The following is a 12,618-nucleotide window of genomic DNA, read 5'->3' as shown; positions in this document are numbered from 1 at the left end:
ATACTGAAAGTAAAAAACAGAATGGCTGTATGGGTACTTGAAGTATGGTTTGTACTGACTGCAGAGTGCTTTCAAACCACTGTAAAATAAAAAAATCCTAAGTCGAACAATTATAAGCCAGGACAGTCTATAGTATTAAAAATTCATTTAAACACAACTTGAATCACTGAAAAGACATCTTTGAAAAAAATGTACACTATACCTTATTTAGAACTTCTCAAGTCATTTGCATTTAACTTGAAATTAATTTTTAAAATACTGGCTAAAAGTTGGATTTTCAAACATGAACCAAACTATTTTTATTCTCCGAATTGTTTATTTAGTTTTTCTTCTCCTGTAGCTGTTATCAAAATAACTGATACTGTGATTTTCATTTGTTTTATAGAACGTTTCACAAATTAGTGTGTCATCCTTGCGCAGGGGCAATGTTCATCTCTGTATTGTTCCAATTTTAGTACATGTGCTGCTAAAGTAAGTGCTATTTTCTATGCCCTCAATTGTCACAAATAACTCTCCTATTCCTTGCTATTTAATAGACACATTTAATAGAAGATATGTGATTTTAACACTTATAAAACTACAAAAGTACCTTTTAACCTGTATTATGTTAGTTAAAAATGTTTTTAACAAGAATTTCTCAAGGAGGAAACAATTTAGGTTTCAGGTTAATGCAATGATAACAGTAAGATACTATTATACTTGATTTAAGTTATATTTTTATTATTTCATTTATCTTAATGTGAATCTTAGACTTGATAAACTATTACGATACTGGGATTAATGACCTACTCAGGAGATAATTTTAGAAATATTTCTTTTTTACTCCAGTTTTCATATACTGAAGGAGTTCTCTCAAAATAAAATGGTTCACTAACAAGTGGTGACAAATATACTTAATGAAAACATTAAACATGTAACTGCATTAATAATATGCTGTTTACTCAAAAAAAAAAGCATAACATATCCACAGTGAAACATTAACAAGGATATAAACACACTGCTGTTTAAGAACAATTAACCTTTAGGATGAGTTAGCATTTCTGTTTCCGAAAGCCTACTGTCCCAAGATTCTTATCAGTATCTGTAAAGTGTAGCATATTTACAGACAAATTCAAACCATTTGAAATGTCTGGACTAGTAATAATCAATATATTAGTGTTGCATTTTTTAAAAACAGTGAGTTACAGAATAATTACCCACTAATGACAGTCTTCTCTGTCCTACAGTAAAGAATGGAAACATGTACTATCAGTTTTCAATCCTGTTTCTTGATTACTGAAGTTGCTTAGGGCATAGGCTCCTTTCAACAGGCAAATGCTAAACTCATTATTCTAAAGGGGAGCTATGCAGACACACTGAGGAGTACACAATGTGGCCATTTAAGGCCAGGTTTTGACTTGAATAGGCACAAAACTCCATCCAAAAGGAACTCCAGAGATGGATACATGCAAGAGCAGAATGTGGCCTCGGCAAATCACCTTCCTCATAACTTGATACTGTCACTGGCTATTCTTTCAAATAATGTTTCTGTCCATTTAAAATACTTAGAAACAACAAAAATTAACATGCTTCAAAGCATCTCTTTAGAAAAATAAGGTAAAATAACATGAGAATGTTTGGTGACAGTTTTATAGCTCTTTGGCAGGGGAGAAAATATTTAAACTTTCTTTTTGATTCAAAATAGCCAGTGAGAAGTAAGAAGCCAGGAACCGGTTTCATTTCTATGTGGAGAGCAATGACTTAAGAGATTAGTGACTTGCCCCCAACTGTTATAAAAAGTCTTTTAGGGAATCAGTTAAATTGAACTCCCAACATCTATCTCTCGGTCTAGTACTTTCTCTACTTGACTGCACTTCATTTTCTCACCAACTCATGTTCCTATGAATATATATATTTGATTATAGCATGAATACACAAATGCTGTCAGAGTCACACACTGCAGAATTTTAATTAGTAAAGAAAATTTACAGATATACATTTTTGTTCTATGAAACAGCTATAAATCAAGCCAGTGTTTTAGACCTCTTTTTTCATAAATTCTACTGGATCTACCTCCACCTCACTTAAGAAGTCCTAGAATTATTTGTTATAAATAAAACCATTTTTAATAGGAAGATAATGAACTGACATGCCTAAGCTTACCAAACTTCTTGCTTTCTTTAGTTGTTCCAGTCATCTTGATCTTTGCAACTTCAAAGAAATCTTTGATTTCTCTTTCATATAGTCGGGATAAATAATCCATGTAATTCTTAAAATAAAAGTAATATGTACTTCTTATTAATAAAACACATATAACAATTTCAGTTTTTCAATTCCCCAAGTCCTTCATGCTTGTTTTAAATTTCATGGTCCAAAACTTTGACGTATTTCACAGGATATAAAAATAGGTTATTTTCTGTCTTAAAAAAACAATTGAATAGGCATTATAACATTAACAATTTACAAAAATATGAAGTCAAACATAACTATATTTATATTTTCATTTTTCTATATTACATTTTGCATATTTTAAATATCACTGCAATCATACTATACAGAATATCTAAATAAGAACAATCATGTTTCTCCAGTCTCACATTTTAATGACAGCACAGTATTCAGTTTTGTTGGCGTAGCACCATTAAGTAAAACTAAAACTTAAATTAAATAAAACTAAAACGTAAAAATATCTTTAAAACAGCAAAAGGATGTGTCAACTGACATTATCCCTACCAAGCTTCAAGGCAAAAATCTTGTCACATCAGTGACTGCCCTAACACAGGACAATGAAGTGGTTTCCTTGTTTTGCTATGATAGACAATAGTTCATTTCACCTCTAATGAACTATTTCTTTGAAATAATTTCTTAAGGATGGAATTACAGGGTCAAAAAGTATGGGAATCTTGATTGCTCTTCTTCCGTATTGCCATGTTGTTTTAAAAAAGACCAATAATAAATGGTGTCAATGGCACTTAAGAATATTTAGTTTCACTGATCCTCTGTCAGCTTGGGGTATTACTCCAAAATAGGTATTTTCCATAAGAATTTAATTAGTATATCTTACAGTTTTCAAAATTAAGTAATCAATTTTCTTAAAACAGATGTAATTCTCGCTTAAATAAAAACATCTATCCTTTGGCATACAAAAATCATTTCTTCATCATTTCTACTTATTATCACATAAAAATATACTCTCAAGAAGAGTTCCTCAACAGTGGGAGACTGTATATTTTTCCAAGTATGAAGTTAAATGCCACACATAGAATTTGACTAAATTTAAATAAAGCCATAGCAGAAAAGTTGTACCTAGCTATTCTTTTAAGTTTATCATAAAATCTAAGCTTCAACTTCCTATATTATTTCAAATTAATATGTCCATTTTTAGAACATGTTTACCTGCTTTAAAGATCAGGTATACCTTCCAAAAGGTACCTGTTGTGTAAATATTTGTATATTGATTCACAGTTTACCATTGATTGTCTTAAAATATTTCATAGATGTATCCTTACAAAATAGCATTTGGACCAAACATAATATAGATCCTGTCCTTTTTCAATTTGTAGGCCATACACATTTTTCATATAATCTCTGTAAGAACATTTAGTCAATTGGGCAATTCTTTCCCATGATCTTTGTATAACTTTAAAAGCAAATATAAATTAGAATTCCTATTTCATTGGGATGTATTACTTTTTCAGTGGGACTCAAATGACTTAGATACCTTTTTTCCTGGCACTCAACAGAACTCACTGATAGGAAAGACCACAGGAAGGTTTTACTATATCAGTGTCTCCCGAAAACTCTACGATGTTAGCCTGGGCAACATGGCGAAACCCTGTATCTACAGAAAGTACAAAATTAGCCGGGAGTGGTCACATGCCTGTAGTCCCAGCAACTCAGGAGGCTGAGGTAGGAGGACTGCTTGAGCCTAGGAAGTTGAGACTGCAGTGAGCTGTGATGACATCACTGCATTCCAGCCTGGGTGACAGAGGGAGACCCTGTCTAAAAAAACAAAAGCGAAAACAAAAACAAAACACAACACAACAAACAAAACAAAATCCTAAAGTAAGTTTTAAATTTTAAGATGGTACTTTGGAACGCTAGCTCGCCATCTTCTCTACCGGCTCTGATTTTTTTTTCCTTTCACTCGCCTCAGCTTCTCTAGCTGTCTGATTAAATCTGCCTTTCCTCCCAGCAACCCTTGCCTCTAGTGTTTGGCTTTTGAGTAGTAAGCAGTGGAACCTGGGCCCACTGTAGGGTCTTTCAGAGACCTCCATGGTTTACTTTTCTTTATACAATGTGAAAGGAAAATAAATCTTGGGGCCCCAAAATCACTAAGCTAAAGGGAAAAGTCAAGCTGGTGAAAGGAGCTGGGCACATTCCTCAGCCCCGGGCTCAAAACTCCCTGAGCCTAGCACAAACACATCCCATCCTCCCATCCCACCACCATATATCTCTCAAACTCCCTGAGCCCAGTACAAACACCACCTGGAAAGTCTCCGATAAGGGGACAGCCGTTCAAGGTTACTGAAAGCGCAGGAGTCAAAAGAATTTCTTTGTTCCCCTGCAACTTTCGGGCTATAAAAAGCAAACGCTCGCATTGTTCGGGGCCCTCTTGTATACTGTGTAAAGGAGGGACCAAGTTCGAACTTGTAGTAAAGATCCTTGCCGCTTGGCTTTGACTCTGGACTCTGGTGGTCTTCTTTGGGGAACAAACAGTCTGGGCATAACACTGGGAACTGCTTGGGCAAACCTGCCTCCCTTTCTATTCAAAGTCATTCTTCTGCTCACTGAGATAAATGCATATCTGATTGGCTCCTTTGGAGAGGCTAATCAGAAACTCAAAGGAATGTAACCATTTGTTGCTTATCTACCTATGACCTAGAAGCCCCCTCCGCACTTTGTCGTCCCACCTTTGCTTTGAGTTGTTTGGCCTTTCCAGACCAAACCAATGTTCATCTTACATATACTGATCGATGTCTCATGTCTCCCTAAAATGTATAAAACCAAGCTGTGCTCGGACCACCTTGGGCACATGTCGTCAGGACCTCCTGAGGCTGTGTCACGGGCGCGCGTCCTTAACTTTGGCAAAATAAACTTCCTAAATTGACTGAGATCTGTCTCAGACTGGGGTTTGCAATAATAAGACAAATTCTACAAATGTAAAACTGAAGGGGAGAGAAGACATGTGAGTCATCTTCAAGTACGACTGCCAATCTCAGGAGGCTATTAGCAGAGGAAAACTCCTTTCCTACCCAAGCATGGATGGACCATCTCTACTAACTGCCCTACATGTATGACCCAGAGTTGCAGATAGGGGTAGCAGTCCCGGGAGGAGGAAATCTGGGCAGTCCAAGCTACATCTATTTTCTGTATACCAAAAAAATGGGGCTTTGCTTAGATTCAGCCTCAGTACAGCTAGAGGCAGTGGCTAACGATTCTTATTCCCAAAGAATTTTGAACAAGTTTTTTCTGTTCCTGCCAAAAAGTGAGCTGTGTAAACCTAACCAAGTGCAAATAGCTTTCTGAATTTAATTATGATTTCTTACTAAAGAAACACTGATTTGTCTGTTTCCTTCTTTTTTCTTTCATTCCTTCCTTCCTTCTTCCTTTTTAAGTAAAACTCCTGTTTTTGACAACTCTTCAGCAACCAAATTAGATGATGAGGTAAAAATACATAATCTGTCAGAAGCTCAAATCACAGGATGATACAACATTCCTGAGAAAAAGTCAATTTCATTTAAAAAGCTCATTAATACTGTCAATCAAAAATAAACTCTGAGCAGAGAATGATTCCACAAATCATTACTAGGTTGGCTATAATCTTGTTTCTTCACTTTAAATTACATTCATGAATACTGCATTATATATATAGATAGGGCAATAATACTCACTGGGAACACAATTAGGCAAAAAGCTTATTGATTACTTATTTGAATATTCACTAGGGGACAAAGCACTTGTTGGCACAAAACTCTTAAGGAAATATAATTTATGTTTAATTATTCAGAATATTAATCCTCCTAAAACTTCAAAAGGCAAAGAATTCCAGTAATGTAAATTTTTTCCTTAAGATAGCTCCAAATCAGAATTCTGTTGAATGAAAACAAGACAAAACAAAATATAACACAACAGTGGAGATGTATAATGCTTAATATACTAATTCTGAGGAACTAAAATAATCTCACTTAAAATAGCCAGCCAGATAATAAGTATATAAGCACCTCAGGAGACTCTTTTTTTTTGAAAAGCATTTTAAAAATTAAAATTTAAAGATATTATGTATTTTACTAAAGTTTATATCCTTAGTAAAATAAATAAGAGATTTGCTTATGATCTCTGTTTAGAAGTGCAAGAGCCAGACTTTACTTTAAATGAGCAAAGGCACTTCAAGAGAAAATACATGAAAACTGATACATAAAAATGTCCTACTGTCAAATATGTCAACACAAATGCATGGATAGGAATATATAATTTGCCTCCTTCTTACTATCACACTTCTCATAAATCTCTACTTAACCCTTCTGCTTTCTTCTGAAGCATGAATCTAAGATACCAGATAGAAGTTGCTTTTACACTAGCAATTCCAATATTCTCATTCCGCAGAGACAAAACATATCATTCCTTCCAATTCTAGAACATCTTTTAAGGCCACATTGTCCATATAATTATGATTAATTATTAACACAGTTTATGCATTAGATTTCTTATTTTTAAACTTCAAATTCACAAAAATTTACAGATAAAAGATTTTAGATGTTTCTCAGAGTATTTCAGAATTTTAATAAAATGGATCTTCAGCCAGGACTATCTAGAATACTATTAGCTATTTATGTAGTTGACTACATAGGTGGAAATTCTTTAGCTCTGTTTTTTTAAAAAAGGGACATGATGTCCAATTTCTAAACTAAAGGTCAACAGCATAAATGCCAGAAAAGTACTGTCCCTATGGCTTCCTGCTACAATGGCTATTAAATCTAAGTCAGGCCGTGTCATTCCATGGCTCAAAGTCCACCATCTCCCCTGCCTACCATGCAATATCACGCACAGTAGAAGACAAATCCTTACATGGTCCACAACCCCTTCCAGATCCACCCTGCTCCCACCAGGGTTTGTTCCTGGCTCACAGTGCTCCTACCACACTGGCCTCCCTGCTCTGCAAGCACACCAGGAATGCTCTGCCTTAGGGCACTTGCACTGTGCCTGGAAAACTCTCCTCTGGAAATCCTTATCCCATACCCTTCTCCCAGTCCTGGCATTCCCTGCTTTATTTTCTCTGGAGCACTCAGCAGTACCTTTTAACATACTATATAATTAACATTTTTGTCTGTCTGTCTCCTCTAGAATACGTACTCTGAGAAGGCAAGTATTTGCCTGTTTCCTTCAATGCTGTCTCTCTCAGTGCTTACAAGTGTTAGCACGTAATAGGTGCTCAATTCATTTACCGATCGAATATATGAATAAATGACTTTGCTCTTCCCCAAGTGCAGAATTTTAGTCAGTAGTATTGTTCTAAACTCCAAACCCAGCAAGTTCGGCATCAGTCTGTTCCTTCTGTTGTTGGAGTCTCTCTTTTGGTTTATATTCTCTATTCCCAACACTATCTTCCTGGCTCAACACTTGATTTCATCTGAATTATTACTTTAGGTTCTTAATTAAATTTCCTTCATCTAATCTTTTCCCATGCTTGAGGAATGCTAGAGGTCCCTATAGGTCATCTTTTTCAACGTAATTTCTCACTGCCCTAGAATAGGAAATTTCTGCTTCGGTCACACTTAACCTCATTGTCCTAGGACAAGCGTATATTTTTCCCACCTTTGTCTGCACATCTCTCTCCCCATCCCTGGAATGCCCTTCCTCTTATTTCTGGTTTATTTAATTGCACTCATTATTTAAACTCAACTGAAGTTCAATATCGTCCATGAAGTTTCCCCCACGGCCTCAAGACAGGGATTTTCCTTGTCTATACTGCCACACACTGAAAATTCATTTCCAGTTTAGTGTTTAATTTTTTGCTGATTGTTTTATGCATGATTCTTCCCAGTCAGATTTAAAGCTCATTAGGGTAGATGCTTATTAGGTAGGCCCCAGGTGCCTGGAATAGTGGAATGCTTGCTTAATGAAGAGACACTTTGTATTTCCTTAACAGAACAGATTATAAATCCACAGAGGGCAAATATCTCACTTATAATCCTCATACTTCCTTGTTTCTATACTGTACATAAAGAAACTCAGGAAATAAGCATAACATTTAACTAAATCGACTGATGCTTCAGGCTACAGTATGGCTTAATATTTTTCCATACTGAAGTTTAAAATTTAGCTCTCCTTTATCCAAGTAAATAAAATGAATGTTATCACTGGTAGACAGCACTGACTAATTTTCTGCTCTGCTAAGAACGTACTGCAGTATTTTAAATTTGGGGCACTGAACACATGACCTCTTGATTCTAAAAGATAATGCTCTATTCTCAGTGAGTAAATGACGGCAAATCCATACCTTTGTTAGTCCTTCATATTTTCCATAATCTGTACTCTTTAGCCACTCCATCAGCTTGGCATATCGGAGCAAATCTCTATGAAATGGATGATGGTTGGGTAAAGTCAGTTCAACAGAGTGTTGAGCAAGAGTCGAACTCTGATCATGACCCTAAAGTGAGTAAATAAGTAAATAAATATAATCGACAGTACAAAGACATATTGTTACAATAAAAAGTCTAAACAATGACCAAAATGTGGCCAAGCCAAACCAATAAGACATAGAAAAATAAAAATAATTAAGAATACAGAAAAATAAAAACCAAATACTTAGACAACTTTTATATCCTGTGTCTATCAAATGAACATTACCACAAGATAATCATAAACACGCAAGAATGGCACTCTGATAAATCAACTACTCATTCTAAAGGAATGAAGATGGAACGTTTTAATGAAGCTTCTCTCTCTCATACCATATTTCACAATTTACCAAGCAAATGACCTTCTTGATATAGCTTGAATTAAGAAACACAAATAGAAAAATCATTCAAAACAGTCTATACTTATGGTATTCCCATTAGAGTTTATAATATTTAAAACAACAGATAAAAAAACGTAGACTATAAAGTCTTAGAGCTTGGAATTGGAACCTTGGTCATCTGAGTCTTACTTCTGTCTTGGAGCAGATTCAAATTGAAAATACAATTTCCCTACAACAAGCAAAAGGCAAAACAAGACAGATTTATTTGATGTAATTTTCACTCAACCTAATTTGCCTAAATAGTCAGAAGTTATTTGTCAGCATTTTGTGAAAATTTTATTAAAATTACACAGACTGCTGGAGTTTTGGAACTAGTTAACTCATTTCCTGGTAAGGTTACCTAAAGCAAATTATGAATGTGTATTATACTCATTGGAATACATTAGCTTAATAAGCATCCTGAATTTAAAGAATTTAAATTCTTTTAAGTTGAAAGGAATTTCTTTCACCTAATTTATATACTTTACTATATACACAAAATAACCTAGTGGTTATGAATTTTTAAAAAATTTCTTTTAAATACAGAGTATTCAGAAAGAATCATTTCTGGCCTAGAGGAATGAGCAGTTCCCTGGTAACTGAGAAAGAAAGACAGAAGTGTAAGACATGCCAAGTACAAAAACCCACATCACTATCCATGTTCCTTCTTCATAAACATTTTCAAATCAGTCTGTTGGAAAATTTTCTTCATGTGAGAATACATCCCCAATTTAAAATGGAAATTAAAAAGAAAAAAGGAAGGACCCATTATACAGAAATTACATATAAAATGGTAGAAAACAACCAATATACTTCTCAGATTCATCTTACTGATATCTACTTAGGTTAACTTGGGAAACTGAACTAGAGATGGCAGAAAAATATCACAAAACGAGACTGACCAGTTCAAAATAACAAGAACTAAAACACGGGGCAACAGAAGTTCACAGCTACCACAGATGTTATACACGAGGTGTATTAATAGGTCCATAATCCCTTTCTGTAATTCTGACATCCAAAAAGCTCTGAAAACTCAGACTAAGCTTGGCACCAGAACAATTTTCATGGTAAAATGTGACCTGAACTGACATGGGCCTATTTATATTGTTTAGAGTGACTATTCATATTTTTTGTTGCAAAAACATGTGCTTAGAGTGATTATATAATATACAGTATATATACTGTATTGCTTTTCTAAAATCTGAAAAATTCTAAAAACCCACCTGACCCCAAGAATTCTGGATAACAAAGCGTGAACCTATGTGAATGTTTTTTATGGGTGGCTACCTGAATATAAAACAATCACATCTTTCAAAAGAATCAAGGAGGACTAAGAGCTAAAGTGTTGAAGAATGAAACAATTCTATGTATTAAGAATGCCTGGGCCACCACATCTTTTCTGCAAAGGCTAACAATAAAGATGAACAAAATTAATAATATTAAGTAAAATACACAGGTATTACCATTGGACTATTATCTATTTCTATGTTGCCGAAGGTCAATATAAACATTCTATTACAGAAATGTTTTTTAACCAACATGTCAGAAGGATAATCAGGATTCTACAGCATCACATGTATTAGATACTAGGCGGATATAGATATTATAGTTTTAGGTCTACAAATGTCTCCAAATTGTTTTATTTTTTAAAAATTTATTTTTATTTTTATTAATAGAGATGGGGTCTCACTGTGTTGCCCAGGTTGCCCTCAAACTCTTGAGCTCAAGTTATCCGCCCACCTCAGCCTCCCGAAGTGCTGAATTCCAGGTGTGAGCCCCTGCGCCTGGTCTAAACCGTGTGCCTTAATTGGTCACGCTGATTAAAGGGAAGAATATTTGACAGACTTGTATCATACAAATGTTTAGCAAATAGTTTTTATTAGTAACAATGTATCATTATCCAAAACAATCTTCCTCATTATTTTTTCTCAATGATTCAAGACTCAAAATTATTGTCTATGTTCTTCTACTGCTGTTTACTCAGGCACAAATGTCAATTAACTTGTTCAAGGTAACCCAGCGAGGAGGTAGGAGAGTCAGGATTTGGAACCCAGGAAGTTTGGCTCTAGTGTCTGCACTCTTAAGCACTTTGCTATAGTGACTTTTTAAAAGAAATGATACATTGGGGTCAAAGTTTGAATAAATTTTCAAGATTTGGAATTCTTTCTTTCCGTTATGACATACTTATTCTTGTTTTCTTAAAAATCTGAGCAAAGTTTGAACAAACCTCACAAAAATGAATCTTAATCACAATTCTTTCTAAGCTTTTAACCAGAGATCATCAATCCATGTTTACAAAAATGTGACATATGCTTAAGGAAACAATTTTGTAAAAGAAATTGAATATTGGTAGTCTACAATACAAGTTTTATTTTATTATAGCTTGTTTTTGTATATGTATGTTGAAAGAAAAATTTCGAAACTTAAGCATATGGTAAAAAGTTCCACAACTTTGGTTTTTTCCTGGTTGTACTTTTAGTTCAGTGCATTTCAGTTCATTTTCATTTTCTCTAATTTACGTGCATAATCAGTCTCATCATGTTGCTAAAGGCAAAAGTAGATAAAATCATGAGGTCTCTGTAGAACCAAAGGGGGAAACAAAAGGCAAAGAGAGTAGTTATCAAAATAAATCTTTCAAGAAACAACCAAAACCATTTTTTAAATGACATATTCTTTATGCAAATATTTCCTGAATTTCATTAACCTTAATTTGACTGTCTGTTTTCAATATCATAATCCTAATTAGTGTAACTGGCCAAATTTTCATACCTGATCTTTCTAGATACACAAATTCCCAGTAAATGTAAAAATTATGGGCAAGAGCCTATAATTTCAATGGAAGTTGAGTGTGTAAGATCTGAAAGATCTAAAAGAAGCTAACTAATCTTTATGTAACATTACTCTCATACTATATTACAGTGAGTGTTATATTAAAATACACTTCGTTTCACTAAAGTATAGATAACACAGAAGTATTAATAGGAAAGCTGCATCACAGATAGCATGCTCTGAATCAGTGATTCCCAAATGCAAGATGTTTTTCCTGGCCTATAGCAATAAGAAAAAGTACAATGAAAGAAGTGAGTCCTTCATAAAGGTAAACGTATTAATTTTTAAAATCTGAGAGGAAATTCTTATTCTTTTAGTGCCAAAATGTCATTTTAAAATGAAAAGATAATGAAAGTGGATAATAGTATTTCTTTTTCAAGGTCTTTATTTGGTAAAAATAAAAAAATTGGTGATTTGGTCAGTCTCCAAATTTTATTTCTTTTAGTTTTACTAATTTGTGAATTTTAAAAAGACTGAGAATCAGTGCTTTGAAATTACTGTTATATTGTGAACAGATTTTTTCACTGGATTCTTCAGTATAATATTTGTAAATACTGTAACTATACATTTGCTATAAACTGTATTGCATGGACTCAGTTCAAGTCCTACCTTATCTGCGATTCCTTCCATATCTGACTCCTTAAATTCTCAATAAACTCACTTTTGATTAAACCTTTTTAGCACTTACAGTCCACAGTTCTACAATTAGCAATATATTACACACATTGCTAATGTATATTAGTCTTAACTCCTTACAAAGAGTAAGTACATTAGTTTTAACTTCTTCTTACAAGCATCTTGAGGGTACG

The 12,618-nt window shown here is 34.2% G+C and overlaps 1 protein-coding gene and 1 pseudogene across 10 annotated transcripts in view; both read right to left on the bottom strand.

Moving 5' to 3' along the window:
• The window catches only part of EXOC1 (exocyst complex component 1), a 53,681-nt gene that overhangs the window by 20,563 nt on the left and 20,500 nt on the right, over window positions 1-12,618 (bottom strand). For all 10 annotated transcript variants that reach the window (XM_050790538.1, XM_050790541.1, XM_050790542.1 and 7 more), the window contains 2 exons: window positions 8,480-8,629; window positions 2,143-2,248 (listed from right to left, as the gene is read on the bottom strand). In XM_050790538.1, coding sequence (XP_050646495.1) covers window positions 2,143-2,248; window positions 8,480-8,629 — 256 coding nt within the window. The remainder of the gene's footprint in view (window positions 1-2,142; window positions 2,249-8,479; window positions 8,630-12,618) is intronic.
• On the bottom strand, window positions 376-475 carry LOC126955801 (uncharacterized; annotated as a pseudogene).

Source organism: Macaca thibetana, chromosome 5 (assembly GCF_024542745.1).
Source record: "Macaca thibetana thibetana isolate TM-01 chromosome 5, ASM2454274v1, whole genome shotgun sequence".
In the NCBI taxonomy this organism is placed as follows: domain Eukaryota; kingdom Metazoa; phylum Chordata; class Mammalia; order Primates; family Cercopithecidae; genus Macaca; species Macaca thibetana.
Note: the sequence above shows the minus strand (reverse complement) of the source record. Positions and strands in the feature narration are given on the sequence as shown.